The sequence below is a fragment of the Syngnathus floridae genome, chromosome 1, assembly GCF_059516105.1.
Source record: "Syngnathus floridae isolate MCC-2025c chromosome 1, RoL_Sflo_1.0, whole genome shotgun sequence".
NCBI classification, from domain to species: Eukaryota; Metazoa; Chordata; class Actinopteri; order Syngnathiformes; family Syngnathidae; genus Syngnathus; species Syngnathus floridae.
Genome location: NC_142413.1, coordinates 9,271,344 through 9,291,579, shown reverse-complemented (window position 1 = coordinate 9,291,579; position 20,236 = coordinate 9,271,344). Strand labels below are relative to the sequence as shown.

The window sequence follows — 20,236 nt, the reverse complement described above, 5'->3', positions numbered from 1 at the left end:
CGATAAAAGCTGTTTCCCCCAGCCTGTAAACACGCGAGCGAAAAGCCTTCCTGTCATGACAGCTTCAACAAAAGCAGTGGAAACAACCCCACAGTGATGTCCTTTTTTTAGGTTTGTTCTGTCCATTGAGTCAATACAAACTTTTCATATGAGTCAAAATCTATTACCTGAGCGGTGCGCTTTGTTTTCGTTTTGTTAAACTGTCTGCGTGTTTTTCCAAAAAATAGATGGGTTCAAGGATGGGTTTTTTTTTGTTTGTTTTTTTTTTGGTAAGGATAGTTAAGAAGCGTAGGCGAGGCTGTGAACAGAGACTGCCAGACCGGGACAAGTCAACAAGAAGTGAGCATTATCGTCACTCCCTGCAGCTTATCGCCGCTTATCAGCTGATTCTATTTATTTTGCCTTTATACATTCAAACAGGCAGGACAATGCTTACGAGCAAAGATAAAACAGAAACTACTTCCGTAGGCATTCAAAAGGGAAATACATTGTATGGCTTAACATAATATTTCAATTATTTTATTTTTTTTAAATTCAGCAATTCTTATCCCTCGAAGGAAGCAACCATGTTGGGCATCATCCCGCTTCCACTTTTCCATCGTTTTGACTAAACCTTCAGTTGCAACATGATTCTGCCACAATTAGAGTCCCCTTAACGGATATGCAAATATAAAATGTAATCTTATATCCAGGTGCATAAAAAAAGCGCAACGCCGGAAGCGTTTGTTTTATCAATGCATCTTTAACTTGATTGGAAACAAAACGAGTGACATGTTGAGCAAAAAATTCCTCGTCTTGACAGAACAAGTCAGGCAGCACTCAACATTGCACTGTTGCGTTAGGACATCTTTGTGGAATGACACCTTGTTAGCGAGTTTAATGACAACGCACACACGCGCGCCAGTACATTAACAACTACAAACACAAGCTTTTGTCACTCGGCAACGCGATAGCGCTCACGGCTAAGTGAGCAGCGCGTGCCGAACGAAACTGTGTGAGAGACGCAGTCATTGTTCTGCACAATATTCCATTGCGTTGACTTGCACGGAGGTATTTGTGTTGGCAGCCAACTGACTGATTGCCAGGAGGACACATCACTGACAGACCGACAGACAGATGAATGACGAAACTACAGCTAAAACAATTCAAGATACTGCTTGCTTTTCTCAGTATTAAACTGGTGCACAAAGTGTCAGACTTACTTGGCAGCGGGACGTGTAGATGTGTCCTGAAGGTCTCCGGGGTCAAAAAGTTGGGTTCCCTTCAGTCCCAACTCCTCACATCCACGCAGAAACACACTCAAGTTGTCCTGTGTGTGGAGAGTCCACGTTCATGAAAGAGTTACTGAGCTGATTTAAACTCAGTCGCTTGTCAAAACACTTGGCGCTGTATTGTGACATTAAAGATGGCACACCAACACAAGCATGTGCATCAGTCCATCAACTTGCAGAACGGGGGATTGAAAGGGAAGCCACATTCATAATAAGTCACTGAAAACTATCAATTTCAATTTCCAATAAAGATATGTGACATTGTGGCACGGCAGGGGGGGGCGCACTGGTTAGCATGTCACCTCACAGTTTGAAGGTCCAAGGTTGAGCGTGGCCAAGGGATGACTTACAAAAATAACTTTTGAAATAATTCAATAGTCCAAACACGTTTTCTACTTGACATGAACTATATGATTAAAAAACGTCTTCTATCATCATCTGCAGTGAAGTGCACAACACCCTTGCAGAAAAGTATTTGCTGTACACATGGAAAGGTAGGCTAACTATGCGAAACAAATGCAAGGAAAAATCTCTCCACCTTCGACATTCTCCGACAGAATCAGTGTGGGACGCAACCTGAGCCGAGCTCTCCCTCCTTTTTCCCAGGTTCTCTTGCACTCTCTCGTGCGCGCCCGCGCTCTCTTTGTTTTCCTACTTTCTGTCAATCGCAGGGCTGCAGGCAAAGTAATTTCTCTCTCTCCATCTCAGGGTGTTACCGCTTCCTCTCCACCCTGATTTCTCCCAGACCGAAACGCAAATACAATGGTCTTATATTCAGAAGTCCGGAGTCAATTCAAGTGTGGAAGCTTTCTGATAATAAAGTACACTTAAACAGGTGTAGAGGTTATCCACACAATCTCACGTCCCTCCCTCCTTATTTTAGAGCAAACCAAAGCCATGGCTTCCTGTGTTTTTGGGGACAGTGTACCATTGAGGTGGCACGTACAATTGTCACTCAGCCACAACTAAAAAGGAAGTACTAGTTGGGAAACAATACATCTTTATTCATGAAAGTGCCATCATGTGTTTCTTTTTCTCTTAAAACTCGGCACATTTTTAGTTCCTACGGCCTTTAGGTGTACATATGCTAGATGCATTTGGCTGTCCGTGGAAAACTTTCACCAGTGTATGGAGTCCCTGTTCTGAAAAAGTTTGAGACTCCATTTTCAAGCATTTACAGTAGTTTCGATGCCAGACCAAACAGATAATAAAATATAATGAGTGAAATGATGTGCGACTGATTTCGCGGAGGTGTGATTTCAGTCAGAAGCACTCGCCACAAAACAAGGTGCAGCAGTCAAGAGCCACCTTCCCCGCCCCCATCCCGCTTGTTTTCCTGAGCACGGTGGCCTTCCAGACACCCGACTTGAAAAGATACACCTCTGTCTGTTTCCCGACTGCCGTTGCAGATTTTCAGGCTGCTGCGGCTCTACAGGAAACCGGGTGTCGACCGCAAAACTCTGATTGACAACTGAGCGTGTTTGGAGTAGGATTGCCGAGCATGAGGGGTCCCACACACATTCCGGCTCAGTAGGAATATACTTGGACACAAGTTGGACTGTGTGCGAGTAGTAAACACAAGGCAGTGAGTGACTAACAGAAGTGGATTTTTCCATCAACTTAGTATTTGTTGTGTTTTTTCAGTGGAGCAGCGGCTGTCGCCTTCTCTGAGCCCTAAAAATACCACAAGGCAGTACAAAATGAAAATAGTTATTGTGTGCACTATTGGGTGATACATCACCTTGTGAGTCAATGATTGTGGAGTGGAATTAATGTTAGTTCCAGAGATTCTCCATCATAAGTACGTGCCCTGTATTCATGCACTTGTGGAGCATTTTTTTCCCCAAAACAAATAATCCGTAAGCCAACAAACAGCGGGCAACAAGCAACCTGAGGACGACGGCAGAGCTGCCAACGCGCTGAGGTAGCTGCTCTAATTACAAAAAGTCCTCAGAGGCTCGTTTTGCCATTAGTCCCAAGCAGGAAGAGGAAGGGGGGAAGTTGCCTCTCTTTTATTATGACGGGGCCTGATAACGGCAGACCTTGTTTGTTTGTTTCTCACCTCCCTAATTGCAGCCCTGGACAGTGGAAAAAACAAACATGCCAAGGGATGTTAGGCATTATGAGGCATTTTAAAGGGTGATATAATTATTGGTAGCGCGCTATATTATTATCTGCATGGAAACATGCAATCATTATGGTGACCCCGCTTGAGCAGACATCGCTGCAATAAACGTTACTACTTGTTAAGTTTAGCACCTTGCTCATTTCTTCCTATTACAGAGCAGTAATGATGGATTCTATACAGAAAATGTCAACATAGAGTCCCCCCCAAAAAAAGTCTTCATACGTCTACTGACTGTACTTAACAAGAGTTTTTTAGTGGACGTGTTGCTGAGATTGAGCGCAACAGCATAATTGCTTGTTATGGTTGCAATGCACTAAACGCCTGTGGGGAATAAGGCCGGGTGTTTACCAGACACTCATAAAAAATAAATAAAGCAGGGACGACTCATTGACAGCCATTAGTGACGCCGCCAGATAAGACACTTCAGCCCAACCCAGATTTATTTGTCTACTGCATCATCACGGATCCAAATAACCAGGGTCCCCCTTGGCACATTTTTATTTAAACACCCGATTATTTCCCAGGTGACCCCGTTTACATCTAGATGGCAACTTAGTCAAAACAAATCTTTTTCTCGTCGACCTGCGAAAACAACCACAAGATTTGCAATGTGCATGCCAAGCCAGTAGTTGGTTGGCGATGGCATTTTGTCTACAAACTGTCATTAGATGACAATGTGGCTGTTCAATGAAACAAATGCATCTCAGGATACTTGCTGTATTTTGGAAAAAAACATGTTATCCCAAATGCAAAAAAACCCACAAACTTACAAAATACCAAAAGAGGAACTAAACCAAAAAATGTCAACATTGCCCAGATTAATTTTTTAAAATGTAACTATACCATCCCCTAAAAATGGTGGATTTTAAATCTAGATGTTGCTACATAGAAGAACTGAGGGTGAATGACTTACCAGGCCAGCAATGGGTGTCGGGAGTCTGTTGATTTTTTTCACCAAGCCGGGTTTAATGGAGCTCAGTAACCTGATGAGGACAAGATGAAATGAATACAAATTCTGAACCATGTGGAACCTCTCAGGATTTACGGATTTGTTTTATTAATTCTGTCCAAGGAGATGAAAGTTGGTGCTCTGGCCCAGGAACCCCAATTTGAGAACCCCCTGCTCTATCAGCCTCATGTTTCTTCGATGTGTTTTCACTGGAAAGAATTGTGTCTCAGAGCGTCCTCTGATCCATCCATGGATAGCCTTGTGCTATTTGATATCGCTCATGACATTCCGGCAAAGTTATTTAGTGATGAAAAGATGTAATTGTCTCATTAGGAAACTTCTTTTTCCCACCCCATTAACTCATACAACTTCAATGGCAGGAAAGCCCTGCTCGATTTCACTCTCCTTCAGCAGGTCCAGCAGAGGACTGTATAAAATGAAGGTGTGCTGTGTCACAAATGTGCACTTTTTTTGTGTAGGGACTGCTTGATGATGCCGTTAGCCTCCTGTAAATGATGTGTGATGATGTTGTGAGAGGTCCTGTTTGAAGCACTGGTAAATAATCAGTACAAGTTGTAGTAAAAGGTTTGATTTCTAAATGTATTGGTTACTTTACTAATGGTCAAGAGTGACTGATCTTGAAAAAAATGCACCTTCTTTTAAGTATTATATTTAAATGTTTCTAGATAAAAAACAAAAAAGGTCAAAATCTTGCATGAAAATGGAGATATGAAATATTGTCCATAACTTTCAACCCTTTGGCACACTATGAAAGACAGTGTTTTGAAGTGGCTTCATCATGCTAAGATTAAAACTAAACAGTGTTATCACACAAGGAGACATTTAAAAATGAAAAAGAACCACCACTTACTCGCATAGCAGTATTCCATTCTCCAATCCTCCCCTGAAATTCTTGTCACCGAAGCATCTGCCTGTCACCGCCTACGAGGGAAAACATCCGTGAGTCCAGTCCTTCAGCAAATATATTGGGCTATAAATCAAAGCAATAAACATACTAAAATATGATTGATAACTTTAATTTCCGCTCTTTTGGAGATTTCAATTCCGCGAATGGCCGTACGTCAAGTCCATCGCTGGAGAACGGTGCTGAACGCTAACGAGCTTGGCGTAAGCTCTAATCATCCTAACCAAATGGCCGTGGCGAGCTAATGTGTTGTGACAGCGGATTTATAAAAGGAGGGGGAGAGCCCTCTTTGCATGCATTTGAACTATATTGTCAAAAATGTGCAGATAAATAAATAAAGAAATATTTTGATTTGTTTTTTGCGGAGACATTTAAACCTCTTCAATGCGACTGTTGTCAGGTGAGCCACGCAGGCCGCTGGGAGGAATGTGCATGACTTGCTTGTTTTCACTGGAATGTCACTTGCATTGTTTCACATACAAATAGTACGGGAACATTCTCCGCCTGACTTCCCTTTTAATTTCCTTCAATAGGAATGCTAACATGCTGAATTAAATCACAGAGAGGTCAAAGAGCACACCTCAAAAGTTACACTATCAATATTGTCTTACAAGTCTCTGAGTACTGACTTGAAAACAAAAATAAATAACTTTAACTCAAATATTAGTTCCACATAAATGGATTATTCATTCCCAAAACTCTATTTGGTTCATTTTGCAGCATTTCTAGTGGCTGTATTTTCCATTGTACAATGTGCGCATGATGGATTTTTTTGGGCCAATCAGGTTTTAGGCTGTGTGTTGCCATATCAATCTAATCTGCTTGGAGGCCTCACATTCTATTTATTGCTGGATCATCATCAAATCAAACTATATTAGCAAATGCAAATCAACATTTTTTTAGATTTGCCTAGTAGGAGTTAAGATTTATGCATTTAATAATTAGCATCGCTGGTGAGAATTTCATACGTACTTTATGTAAATATGTCATATTGGCTAAATACAAATTTTGAGCTACTCCAGATGATTTCTGTAGCACAAATGCATTCCAGTTATATTGATTTTTTTTTTTTATTGCATTGCGTTTTTAAAATTAAGGATGAAAAATGTGATGTTGGATTAAGTCGTGTAACTCTACAAACACACGTTCAAAGCGTGTACTTTTATTTCGAGAAAATATATGTATGTATGAAAAACATATGTAGGCCATCAATAAAACATTCCAAAGCTCTAATACCAACTGAATAGCTTGCTTTTTAACAAACAAAAATTGATGATGGTGACAAATTTGAAGAGATAAGACGGGAAGAAAAGAATTCCTCACAAGTCAAATCATCCCTGGCAACGGATCACAAGCCACTTGACAAAATAACCTCTTGTTTTGGAACCAAATGAAAACACAAGACGGTTTGAACTGCTACTCTGCCTTCCGGGCCCAGGGGTCTGGAGACGGAAAATTCTACCTGTCCCAAATTAACAAGCAATAAGTCAAGGTATGAAGGCAGGCGGGTTGCCGGGCTAGCTAAAGCACTACTTGTTGAAGCCCAGAGGCGACGGATGCCTGACAGACTCATTTAAAAGTTGACGGCTGGTAGTCGAGGATGGAGTAGACAACTAAAAGGCACGTGGCTGGCTTTTGTAGTTGGACGCATTCTTCTCTTACAGGATGTTGTCTCGAGCAGGTTATGTAATCATCAAGTTCAAAACACATGTGAGCCCGTCTTGCGGCTTCGCGTGCCAATAATCTCGTTAATACAACTTGGCAAGAGAGCTTAATCCGCAAATGCCTTTGGGTTCCGATTAGCGGGACGAAAACAACAATAGGGAAACAAGGTCCTTCAGCAAATGTAAATATTGCGCCAGAGTTTTTTTAGGGCACAATACAGCCCGATTCAGAAACTACACATGACGATGAGAGATCTCTGGCCGGGGGTCCCGTCAGCAGGTTCAAGCTAAGGTCAGCGGTGGTATCTGCTGACAATACATCAATGCAGATCTTTTCATTAGCCATCACCACAGGGATCGCCTATTGTGAATCTATGAATTGTTGCTTCAGCGCCTGGAGTGCTGGCATGCTGGCATGGCGGAGCGAGTGAATGCGGCAGCAAATATGCTGGACTTATTAAGCTTTAAAATACCAGCCACACGTAGGTTAAAAACTCATCTTAAGGCCTTGTCATAGGCTAGAAAGCAGGATGGCTTGAGAAGATTCTCTTTGCCTTATCCTTGAATCCCTCTTTAATTTTTTAACGAGTTTGCGCTTAATGATGGACCGTGTACGTCTGGAGCCAGCAAACCAGGTCACAACCTCACAAATCAGCACAATCAGTTGCAGAGCTACCCATCATGCTCTGCATATAATTTAGAGGAGCCTGACTTTCACACACGTTTTATTTGGCAAGTTTTTGGAAGGAAGTCTTAAATCACTGACTTTTACCCGAGCCAAAGAACAAAAGACGGACAAATCATGGATGATCTCTGGTAATAACAGATAAGAGTATAATTGGCACCGCCTTATGCAGCGGAATCAAGAAAAAGACTAGCAATCCCGAAGTTGGACCACCGCCTCTGAGTTCTGTGTGAAAGATTGCAAGATGGAAGAGAGTTCTGAAGCTGATCCGTGAATTTTCCAGCCCCTGAGGTAGCATCAGAGGCCAAAGCGTTGCAGAAAGCCAGCACTGGTGTGTGAAATTTAACTAAGATTCACCTGTCCCCCCTTGCTCAGCTCAGTTCAATCGAAGCGGATCGTCGTTAGACTACAGGCAAAGGAATTATGGATTCGTTACGGCCTCTCATAAAAAGCTAAGATGGAATACTTTTGGTATGTGATCGAGTGTTACGCAATGTCTTTGGGCCCGCTAACAAAAGACTAATGCTGTTCTGAAAAAAAAAAAGCTAAATCAGTAAGACAAGAGTGTTGGTCAAACCTTACACAACTACCCGATTAGTCATGCAGCCACCCTCTCACATGGACTTGTTTCATGGAAAACATCTCAATTAGCCTGTAGCTGCTAGCTTCTAGGTATGTACAACAAACTCATTCTTTGTGTTCAAGAATTCAGCGTCTTGCCTCGCTTAAACTCAAAAGTGTCTGGACTGCTGTGGTGCTGATGTTGTACAAATCAAATCAAAAGTTGGAACCATGCATAGTCCAACCCAAGGACTGACTTTCTGAATATATAATAAAAAAAGATGCCTCTGAATTTGCTCAATATCATCATCTGACCGCAGCATGAAAACAAACCGTGGTAATTAGTGGCTGCTTTTTTTTTTCTTAACTCACTTGTTTTCCTAAGAGCTTTAAACGTTCAGAACTCCAACACTGGCTCCATTTTCCATCTCTGCCAATGCACCCAAATTTTGATAAGCCACTCTGATGAAACAAGCCAAATTTCCCTAACCCTGAGCTAAATGTTCGCGTTCTGACCAATCCTTCCTTTTTCCACCCGGATTAGACGATGGAACGATGTTTGGGCTGTGGATTAACCCCTCTCCTGGCCTGCCGAGTTCTGCTCACTTCCTCTGAACCCAAAAACGGGGAAAGGAGGAAACAGTATTTGGCTCGACCACAAGCCTTAGCGGTTGTATTGGATTAAGTAGAGGATGGCGACTGGTGCCAAAAAGGCCAGGGAAAAAGGGGCTTGGTGCAGAATAAATGCGGGTGGATGATTAAATCCCTTTAAAATCGTCCACCAAACGCACCCATCGAGGTCCTCTCAGCCTCTTTCTGCTGCATAAACGACGCCTCCTCAATTTAGCCAGCACAAATCCCCATCCTACTAACCCACATTGTCATCTTCCACTTACAGTACAGTATATTTACAATCAATAGAGAAACAAAGCACAGCGTGAATATAGATGAGAATATAGTCAAGGTGTGATTGCTATGCTAAAATATTGATGAGGTTGTTTCATTCACTGTCAGTTTCTCAGAGGTTTCTGAACACTTACACACAGCACAATTTGACATTCTGTTGCCTGTCATCTTTACACTACTTAACGCAAAGCTTAGCTGACTTAAACCATACCACAAAAGGTGAATAGTGACAACCCCCACCCCCAAAAAGCTTTGCGGGAACAGAAACAAAGAGCCTCCGTGTTGGTGGCAGCTTTTTCAGCTTAGCTTTCTAAGCAGAAGGACTTTTCAAGGGGGCTCCATGAGTCTCCAATATCCTGCTCGCTATATTTTTTTGGGAGGGAACAACGAGCCACTGACCACTCCAGAAGCCTCATTCAGAAAGACCGTGAGACGCCCCAACCTTGACTTGCTTCATCAGTCACGTATTTGCCACATTACCAACTCAGTCAGTGACCATAGAACTTTTTTTTAAAATATCAATTAATAAAATATGCTGTGATATTTAGAGGTTACTGAACCCCCCCCCAAAAAAAGTATTTCAATGTTCCTCATTTTGTTTAATTGATGAGCAAAGCCACGCAAGACGGCAAAGACATAAGCCAATCAAGTGTGTGTATGTGTCACACGTAAAGTACATTGAAATTGAAACTCGGATACAAGCATCCATTTTGGAATTGGACACCTGTAACCTAGCGATGACACCAATAAAAATAAAATCCCAGCAATGGAGGGATCAGCAGATGTCAACGGCTAGATTCAACGTCATGTCATCTCAAAGCTACAAAGACTCATGTAAACACGCCGAGTGATAGGGTTGTGCTCTTTGGTCCTCACGTTCAGACTTGCTCTCCCCTCTCGTCACTACAAAGATGTGCCGTACTTGTCAGGGTTGAACGAGTTGGGAGATTCACTGACGTACTGTGTCAACACCGTGGCGAAATGGGGGCTCACCAGCCTGTTTAAGGTGGCCTGATTGCATTCAAACAAATTCCATCATGACTTTGACAAATAGTGAATCTCGATTGCGTTTCTTTTTTTTTTCTAAATTGTATTCACCGGTATAAAAACGCTCCAAGCTTTGCGTTTCATGGCGAGTCATCAAACTTGCTGCCACAAGAAATAATACAAACCAAAATGTTTCACAATTAATCCATCTAATATGTCGTTTAAATTTCAAAGGGGGTAAAAATATGACTATGTAAGGCGTTGTTATATTCTAAAAATGTGTTTGTAAAAATAAATGCCTCACCAGGGTCAATAGGCATGGGCAAACAAAGCACTGTAGTTTGTTTCCACTTTACCTGACACTAATTCCATGTGTCATTCCTTAGAATTTGGGCATCTGTCAGTCCACGTTAGTGGTGAGGTCCCATTAAAAGACGGAAATGCTGCTTTACCCCACAAATGTACAGAAATCCTTCCATTGTGCCTCACCCTAGGGGGCTTTGGGATATTAGGAGGAAAGAAATCCAAAAAGATGAACAGCAGTGCATTCTTAGAAGATTCAGTCAGGGTCAGTGCTTGTTGCTCACACTTTTACCAAAGAGCTAAAATAAGATAAAACTGAAATCTTTCCGTTTGCCAAGACAACAATCTTCATATTTGTGATGCCTTCATCGTGCTGTTCCCAAACATACGTGCAACTTAGGCTGAGAACATTCAAAGCAGGTCCACCGTTATGCAAATAGTGAAAGGGTAGGAAGGGTTTATTATTTACTCCACTGCAGATAGAGGGGAGCCTTTTATTTGTACAGATGCATAAAGACCCAAAAGACCATTACTACATATTCTTGTACTCCTACAAAACGAAACAGAACAATAAAACCTCAATTGATAATATAAAATACCACATTGGGGTGAATTTCACTCGTGGATTTGTTGCTCGATTCGATCTTGCTCGAGGATGCACACGGGCAACCTTATGCTGTCACACTCGTGTCACGCACGCACGGACACCACCACAGCCCGCCCCCAAAAGAGGGAGGTGCAGCTAGATTAGTCAGGATTAGACGTTTATCCCCTTGCTACTAGCAAGAAGATGGCGATAACAGCGCACAAGAGGCCCACGCTTTAATGTAAGCCATTCCCCTCCGGGAGTTATTTGACACTCTCAACAAGAGGGATGTGAGTGAGTGGGAAGTGAAAGTTGTTCATTCGTCATGATCGCTTTCAGACTAGCGGTGCTATTCATATCACGGAGACAGAGAAAATCAATGTCTGTCATACTTGGAGTCATCATCAGTGGTGTGGGTAAACCTAACTTGGAATTTAGCACAAAGAGAACTTTTGGAATTCTGTCCAAAGAGTTCATCATTGCTTTCACTACCCAATTTATCAGAGACTATTTGAATAAAAAATATAGATGCCCAGCCAGTTTTCAAACCAGGTCATGTGCTTAGCAAACTCTTGGCCATGGTGGACTTCTGAGTCAGGGTCAAGAGAGCTCAACCCGTTGGCCCGCATGAGAACAAGGTTGCTACTGTAGCAGGCCGACAAATACCGATGAGTGCATGCTTTTTGTTGTGGCTATCTCCGTGAGTGAGTTATTTTGTGCATGGATGAGCTTGGTGGAAAAGTGCCTCGCTCAGGCTGCCCAGCAACTGTTGACAACTGAGAGATTTAAGCCACCGAGCAGGACGAGTCAGTACGCATTTCTATTAGTAAGACATCAGTTAGTCAAAACATATCGTTGCATTTTTCAACAGGCTTCAATGGCGTACATGTACAGAATTTTACCAATATTATGCTAGGGCAAAGCACTTCATAATACAAAACTGCAAACTTTAAGTGGACTGAACGATGATCACACCGATCTTAAAAAAATATATATATACACATCTCGGTTGGTCTACAGTGGGATGAGGGAAGTGTGCTATATTTGATTGAAGCGCGTCCGGAGTTGAATATTCTCAGATCGGAATCAGGCTTGGATAAAAATCTGATACAATTCTTCCAACAGCGTACAAACTCCAGACAGATCCATGTCATCAACTACTGACTGATGTCATTGTAAAACACAAAAGCGGTTGGAAGAAGAGCAGCTCAAAGCACAATATCTCACAGTATAATCTCACACCAGTAGTGTGGCCTCCAGTGGGGTTGCATAAGCTCCCTAGGCAGACAAAAGAGTCCAGCTCCCCAGCGTCGCAGCTCAAAAAGTAGGAAACCAACTCAGCCTATGTGACCCAATTAGAAACATTCCCTGATGGGAGTCGGGAGCATCATCAGTCTCTATCAAACAGCAAGAACTCATTTTGATCACGGTTTTATCAATCCGGCACCGACTCCTGGCTTCGTCCGACACGTATCACTAAATGATGGTTGAGGAGTTGTTGACTGAAACCAAAACACAAGCAGTTAGTTACTTTTTCACCATCATTGCTCGTTTGTGAAGGTGCAACCTGCCGAGCCTGTGACCTGCTCAGTACCGCTAAGCTATATCAATGGAATGGCAGTCGGGAGTCACCCAAAGCGACCCACTTTGCTTGAGAATGAGGGCGATCAATCGTGGAGGCAGACGGCGGGGGATTAGTTGAAGTGATAGAAAAAGGTGAGCCGCCCAGCAAATTGAAAGTGTCTACAGTGCTGCGAAAAAGCATTCCTGATTTCTGTATTTTTTGCATATTTATTGCTCATAAAGGTTTAATTTCATCAAACCAAACTTGATATCATACTGAGACAACCCAAATATTTGATTTTATTTACCAAGAGGATTTTTTTTTTTTTTTTTTTTAAACAAAGTAATTGTCCACTGGACCCAATACGAGTTGTACCACATATGGCAGCAGTGACTTAAGTTATCTTATACAATCCTGATTTTCTGTGGTCCAGCAAGGCTTTTGAGCTCAATGGAGGATTTTGGCACCGATGAAGGAGACATCCTCAATCTGGCCTAAAACATTACCTGCTTGCAATTTGGAAGGGGAAATGTTCAACACTGTCCGTCCATCATCTTGGGGGAAGAATGACAATGAACTGGGAATGACATCATGTGAGGATTCTGAAGTGACAGCAAGAGCAAGCTTGCTGGGATTTTCCAAGTGTCTTGATTGCAATTAAAAGTTTAAGAACCCTGTTTCAGATGCTGCAAAGTGAGAACATCAAAATAGTCATGTTCATGCAAGCCCTCGACGAGATGCTAATCGAGAAGTCAAGCAACGTAACCTGAAGGTCTTCCACCTTGCCTCATGTGCAGTTTCGAGGAGATAAGACACTACTACTGACAAGACAGCTACTTGAAGAAGAGAAATAGGTGTGCTGGATCACAGAACAAGTCCTCATTATTTAGGAATTCACCAATTTCCTTTTTTTCCCCCTTCACAATTTATTCACTGAAAAACTCAACAGTTTTGGTATTCTTCCTGCAATCCCCTCGAATTCCACAAGCTACGAAAGCCTGCACAGGAACTGATGTCCAGGAAGTATGTTGGAAGTGATACATTTCAGCTCAGAGACAAGCTTTACTTGGTGGGATATTTACAGTTCAAAGTACAGATATGGGAAATTATAAACATTTTGGAGACGAGTGGTCCAAATACTTGACATGTTTCGCTAAATGTGGCACAGCTCGGCCTGTTTACAGTAGCACTGGTGCTAGCTATTGAAGACGCAACAGTTTTTGAGTGTAACCGAGGAGAGTGACTATGGAGCATCCGGAAAACTATCGGGTCCTGATAAGATCCATGACACAACAGAGAGAAAATACTTGGATGGAGCAACCATCCCCTGAATGAGGAGGCCTCGTTACATTCATCTATTCATTCGTTCACAGCGACCTGCCTCCGATTCCCTCGGGTGAGCTAGCGAACGTTAGCAGGTGGCCAACGATACCGGCCCACTCCTTCCCTGAGGGGGGACGAGCGGGAGAAGAACAACAACGTGATTGCGCTATCAGTTACCTATTCAGCTGCGTGCACTGATCCCATTCTGAGTCCAGGTCAACAGAAGCTTTTTGGAAGATGCCAGAAAGCCTCCCAGGAGCTTGATGGCATGATGGCACAAACTTTGGAGCAAGATTTGTGTCAGGTGTGCAAAACAACCAAACTACTTTTGAATTATTGATTATTGTATTTTAGCGAATGAATTGGTCGAATGAAGAAGGAAACTTGAAGAGCTGAAGATGCCAGGTGCAAAACATGGCACAAGGCACCCCAGGCCTCCAAATCCTTAGCTGTGGCCCTGCTTCATTGAGTCAATCACTGAAATGATGCATTTACCAGATATGTCAGCCTTTGTGTCATCCCACAAAGCTGCGGCTGCATTCCGTCCGACAAAAACAACAAAAAACAGATAACAAGCCATTCATCAGAGTCTTCATGCAATGCACTCGCTGAGTGACAAGTCAAAAGTGTTGAATTGCTGTCACTAAAATTCTCCTCGGCGGGAAACAAAACGGTGCTTGTGTGCTGGCCTGGCAATGAGGCAAAAATCCATTCCACATGGTGCTCTCATTGTTTCGGCTGGCACACTTCAAATATGGATCATATCTCATTATCTTGGAGCCGCATCGCTCATTTGTGCTCCACTCTGGGATTATTTAAAAGCAGTGGTGCACAAACTTAGGCTCCCGGACAAAATTGTAGTCTATTTTTATTGGGTCACGGAGGCTCTTTGAGTCACGTTTGTCCAGTGATGTCTATCCCTAATTTCTATGTAGATGTCATTATGTTGATAAAACATTTAATAAATCGCAAATTTACTGTGTGTAGTCTAAGTGTTGAATGTTAAATATTATGATTTAACCTATTATGACCCCTCCTGATAAACCAATTAGGCCAACATACAAGTTTGGTCATTTTTAATGCTGTCCTCTATAACGCGATCAGCTTTCTTCAACTTTGTACGCAAGTGATGCTGATTGATCGGTGGAACAATTACTTTCTCTTCCACTAGATGGCGGAAGGCACGATAAACCTGTTTCTCCATCTTAACTTAGTGTTCAATTTAGTAATTTTGTGGGTAAATTGATACGAGCGCTTCATTATTTCAGTATGTATTCTTTTCATGATATTTATCAGGTTTCAAACCAGATTTAGGAAAAGGACTAATCTGACTGAATCAGTGTTGTTGTTTTTATCCATATCTGAATTGGGCCTCACATGAGCAAAACAATTGGAATTTGGTCACTTAAATTGTACAGTGTAAAAAATGCAGCAAAACCCACCACAAAGAATAATAAAATCCACTTCTTGTACATATGAATTGTTGCCAAAAGTACACCTACCCTGTGTATGTACCTGTTGCCATTCATACAAAAGAATAATCTTCGTGTTTACCAATAAGTTAATGTGTACAACTAAACAACATCATCATTAGTTCTATATTATATACGTTTTGTGACATCATTTTTTGTAATGTAAATTTATGTGGCCTTGCTCAATCAAGGTATAAAATACGCGAGGTTTTTTTTCCCAACAAATGTCAGCGTACGTAACCTTTCAACAGGTGACGAGGCGATGATGCTGCAAGGCGAGGTGATGCAAATTGCGAACAAAACATCAAATAATATGCATAACACGACACTTTGCCTGCGCCAAACGAGCAGCTCACCTCGATCCATTTCTGCGCCTCCCGGAAAGCGGACGCGGTCACCGGCTGATGATGATGCGACTGTCCGGTGTGTGCCACTGGACTTGCCATGCCCAAGCGTTGTTGTGACAGTTCTGTCCCCAAAAAATATAACAACCAAAAAATAAATCGAAGCTGGTCAACAGCACCGTAATTCCAAATTCGTCGGCCTCCAACGGTAATGTCGCAGTAGCTGCACCGGCGAGACAGTCGAGCCACGGTGGCTCCCCTCCGGTTGAGCTCTACGGAGACTGTGGTGGTGGGCCGAGCCGGCTGCAGAGGAGGAAAAGGAGGCGAGGGAGAGCACAAAGCTCGCTCCAGTCATCTGAAGTGGTTCCGGTAGGGTCGCGCACAAACTAAAGATAAAATAAAACAACACGCAGATGGCCATTTAATGACCATACTTCTTGGTGTGGTGACGTTTTAAAGACGTTAATTCGCGATAGCTGTTCACGGACAGGATTAGGTCTTTGTAACGTGCAATTGGTATATTTATCGTGTGCTCTTGTGATGAAATTTAGAAAAGAGATTATAAATATGCTTCCGAGCGCAAAGAAACTTTGGAATCAACCAATTAGTTACGCTCGCCCTTTCCACGCGTCGTTAAGGTTTCCCCCAAACTGATTGGCTCACGATGGTCACCTGGTGTGGTCGAGCGCTTGATCGATATTCTTTTTTTTGTTTCTAACAAAACTGATTAGATTAGTTTTCACAATTTGATTGAAATAATGACCCAAGCGTGAATGTTGAAAATGTTTTTTTTTTTCTTAAATGGCCGCGTAATCTACGTGATCAAAACGACACGCTCATTGACTTGGCGTCTGTTATTAAAAGGTCAATTATGCTCTTATTGTGAAATACAACCGGATTTGCCAAATCACTACCACCTCTTTCCGGCACCTTGATTCAGGTGGACGCCGCAGTCTCTATTCTCCACACTACAACTCCAACAAATAATAATGCTAAATTGTATACAAGATTCTACGTTAATATTTGTGCCAATGCACAAAAATTGATTTTTCGATTATATGAAATGTCTCTTGAGATGTTCAATGGTGTCCATCTGCTCCACTAAACGTACTGGATAACAGTAACAGCGTGTTCGTGTACGTGTGTGTGCGCGTGCGTGTGTGGTTACTTTTCCAGTCAGCTGTTGCATCTGTGCTTGACAGGACACATACATACTCTGCACTTGCTTGGTAAGTGTGCTGCAGCGCTCGTATTTTACAGCTTTAAATTTATTTGAATGTGAGTTTTTTTTTCATGATTAATTGTATATGTAGCTTATAAAGTGTAAATGTGTTTGTTGATCAAAAAAACTAACAAATTTCCCTGAACCCTCTTGAGATGGACAAATAGATAATTGATGGTTGTTTTACATTAATTAGAAAAACTACAGTAGAGGGTTTATTTAATAAGTATCATTAATTTAATAAAATATGCATAAAAGATTCTCTTTATTTGCCTTAGAATTTAAAAATGGAATTGTTTGAAATTGTTCGTCGGCAGAGGGAGCCAAAGATGAATTTAATTCAAACAACTTAGCGCTTTAATTCCTCAGTTTTCATTTACTGTTTAATGTTTATTGTGTTGGTATATTTTACTATTTTAATACACTTAGTGCACTTTATGCAATATAAATTTTCAATACTAGTATGGAAAACAACCGCTACAGATTTCAAGCACCAACTTTCATTACAATCTTGAAAACTCCAATGACAGAAATAAGTCATACTAGAATTTTTGTTCATTATGATTGAAGTCATCCCGAGTCTTTCACAGAATTTCATAGTGCATCAGTGATATTCTGTAATATCGGTTTGGTGTTTTTCTCAGATATGAATATATGCCCCCGTGTATTATTGTATTGCTCTCTACATGTTTGCTGCATTGTTTGTGTCAGGGAACACTATAAACAAGCAATAAAATAGTCACTTCTCTGCACTATAGCTTGCCATTCATTCCATTGCAGGTTTTGGAGACCAAAACACATTGCACAGTGCTGTCAAAATGGCCTCTTTACTGATGGCGGCATCCATGCCGCTGCTTCCCGCCATCATGTTGGCGTTGGATCGCAGTCGCGCTCGAGCGGCTAAATCATTTCGCGGCATAGTGGCTTGGGCACTTCGGCTATTGCGGGGCCGCACCTGCGCCAAGGACACGCACGCTTTTGTCTTCTCCCAGTGCATCCACGGCAACGCCGCCAGTGTTCTGGAGACCTTTGACATCCATGCAGGAACGCATGCCTCTGCCGCGGTCGGCCCGCTGATTGGTCAGTGTGCCTACTGAATGCAAATAGTGTTATACCCTAATTTCTGTTCTTGTGCTCAAGGTCTGTTGCATAAATATTGCTTTGGTGCCATCCTATGGTATCTTGGTGCCACGGAACTATGTTGGGGATAGTTGTAGAGCCTAATGTAGTGGTTTGGCGCCATCTTGTAACAACTATAGCCTATATTAAAATCTCTCCGTTGGGGAAGATCTTCTTTGGCACTTGACCGCTGGCAAGAAGTACGAACCGCTACATCTTGACAAAATGAACACATGCATTGCAGTAGTGATTATGCCACACCCCTATTTTAAAACTAATCGTCTTCTCTTGGGTGAACTCAGGGCAGGCCTTGGATGAAGTAGTCCAGCGCGTCCGTCCCTCTTGGGTGCTAGAACTGGGCACGCACTGTGGCTACAGTTCAGTGCGCTTACTGCGTCTGCTGCCTCCTGATGGAAGGCTCCTCACGGTGGAGCAGGACCCCACGGTGGCCGACCTCGGAGAGGAGATCATTATGGTGGCTGGCTTCTGTCACTCTCAGGTAGGAAATTCAATCTTTAAAACGGTAAAGGTCAAAATATGATTTGTCATTATGAAGCAAAAAAGACAAAAAAATGCCAACTATGTAGTTCCAGGTGTTGACAGGCAGCTCAGGTGAGACCATCCCAACGCTGCGCAAATTTTTAAAACCAGCTCCTGGGGCCAGTGACACCTTCAACCTAGTGCTCATGGACCATGATCCCCAGCAGTATCTTGTGGACCTTCTGGCTCTGGAGAGCCAGGGTCTGCTCTGCCCCTCAGGCTGCACCATTGTTCTGATCATCAGGAACCAGAAAGATAAAAGTCTGGAGGAAGTGAGGGAACTGATCCGAACGAGACCTGACTGTTACACCATTAAGTCGCAGGTTCACGGGATGGTGGAGCTCTTCTTCCAGAAACCAAGCGCCCAATCACAATAATTGTCATGAGCAGTGTAAAAATTTAGATTCCACAGTTTGTTTCAAACTCATCTAAAATGGCTAATAAATGGCTAATAAAAATAAATGATTTACAGTTTTTACAGTTTCTTTTTCTTTCTGCAATAACACAAAACCTCCACCTGGCGACGCCCTCTGCCTTGACAAAACTACAACGTGTGCGTTTTGATCCGGTGATAGCCGAGCAGTAATTGAAACGTGAATGGCGTTTTGACAAATGTCTAATACTACTGGTGGGGGAAACCATGTATCATGTTCTATTAAATGTTGTCATTCATACAAATACGTACAGACACTTAAAGACATACACATTGCATACACATTACATGCATATATACTGGATAAGCATAAATGTACGGACAAACACATCAAATACACACACAGTGCATATATACATAAACATCACATACAGTGCGCATCAATTCCACAGACGTGTATATGTAACTCACAATTGTGTTTGTCTATACACATTATCGCCACCTACAGGGCTGAAAGGAAGGACCACTTGTCACATCGTGATTTCTCAATTAAGCCGAGGTGGATGGAGGTCTGCAAGTGCCATCTGCATGTTTGCTATTATAGAAAATGATTACTCCTATTATATATACAGTGGACGTATATTGCTGCTGCTACTTGCTGTTGTAGTTGCCAACAAAATTACTGCTCCTTCCTTTTTTCTTATATGCATTCTACACACCTGATGAAAGACAAATTGAAAAACATCCTGTACATACATTAATAGAAATATGTATGCATACATGTGTGGGAGATGAACCGAGTGACCCTAAAATCTTGTGACCGCTTGATAAAAATGCTCGCTGGGTTCTCCTTTTTAATCTCGTGGAAGGATCTTACAACGTCAAGCAGCCCTACCACCCACCTCTGATCTCCGGCTTAAACCTGCACGCGCACACGCGCGCACGCACACAAACGCACGCTCCCTGCGGAGCAAGGCAAGATGGAGAGAAAATAGACCTCCCACCACGCGGCATTTTAAGAGGGTTGAAACCTCTCCTATGTTCTCTCGGGGTTGAAGAGACCTCCTACGCCTCAACATATTCGTTTCTGTTTTTGAGGTCAGAAGCGGGATGTTGTCCATGTGTCATACTTTAGATAAAAATTGGACAAGCACCCATGCTGCCCTTGGACATTTCATTATCCAATATCAATATCAATCAAATGGTTGACAACACAAGGGTAGTTTTCCCTCACTGATTAATTTTTTTTGCAGCATCTTGGCTTGCAGCAAAATGCAGCATCGTGTCTTAAAGAAGCACCTGAAAATATTGATT

General features: G+C 42.3%; 2 protein-coding genes across 9 annotated transcripts in view; one reads left to right on the top strand and one right to left on the bottom strand.

Annotated features, from left to right (window-relative positions):
* Window positions 1-16,189, bottom strand: part of LOC148403933 (LIM and calponin homology domains-containing protein 1-like) — a 32,903-nt gene extending 16,714 nt beyond the window's left edge. Inside the window, exons 1-4 of one of the 4 annotated variants that reach the window (XM_088373088.1) lie at window positions 15,681-16,189; window positions 5,220-5,290; window positions 4,313-4,382; window positions 1,203-1,309 (exon numbers count right to left, since the gene is read on the bottom strand). In XM_088373088.1, coding sequence (XP_088229214.1) covers window positions 1,203-1,309; window positions 4,313-4,382; window positions 5,220-5,290; window positions 15,681-15,770 — 338 coding nt within the window. In that variant the 5' untranslated portion in view covers window positions 15,771-16,189. Of the gene's footprint in view, window positions 1-1,202; window positions 1,310-4,312; window positions 4,383-5,219; window positions 5,291-15,354; window positions 15,493-15,680 lie in introns of those variants that run through there. The other 3 variants (XM_088373084.1, XM_088373065.1, XM_088373073.1) reach the window with 3 other exon arrangements.
* LOC148403932 (transmembrane O-methyltransferase-like) lies at window positions 15,645-19,023 on the top strand. 5 transcript variants are annotated; one of them, XM_088373116.1, is made up of 5 exons: window positions 15,645-16,037; window positions 16,849-16,897; window positions 17,671-17,970; window positions 18,312-18,508; window positions 18,597-19,023. In XM_088373116.1, the coding sequence occupies exons 3-5, from the start codon at window positions 17,709-17,711 to the stop codon at window positions 18,924-18,926; spliced, it is 789 nt and encodes a 262-aa protein (XP_088229242.1). In that variant the 5' UTR covers window positions 15,645-16,037; window positions 16,849-16,897; window positions 17,671-17,708; the 3' UTR covers window positions 18,927-19,023. The 5 variants fall into 5 exon arrangements, with proteins under 5 accessions (XP_088229242.1, XP_088229232.1, XP_088229253.1 ...); XM_088373106.1 differs by having other exon boundaries at window positions 16,845-16,897; XM_088373100.1 differs by having other exon boundaries at window positions 15,648-15,747; window positions 16,845-16,897.
* The last annotated feature ends 1,213 nt before the right edge of the window (window positions 19,024-20,236 follow it).

Coding starts and splice junctions, on each gene's coding strand:
- LOC148403932 (XM_088373127.1), top strand. CDS start 17,709: ATGGCCTCTTTACTGATGGCGGCATCCATGCCGCTGCTTCCCGCCATC. Junction 17,971..18,311: donor CGCGGTCGGCCCGCTGATTG/GTCAGTGTGCCT, acceptor GGGTGAACTCAG/GGCAGGCCTTGGATGAAGTA. Junction 18,509..18,596: donor CTGGCTTCTGTCACTCTCAG/GTAGGAAATTCA, acceptor CCAACTATGTAG/TTCCAGGTGTTGACAGGCAG.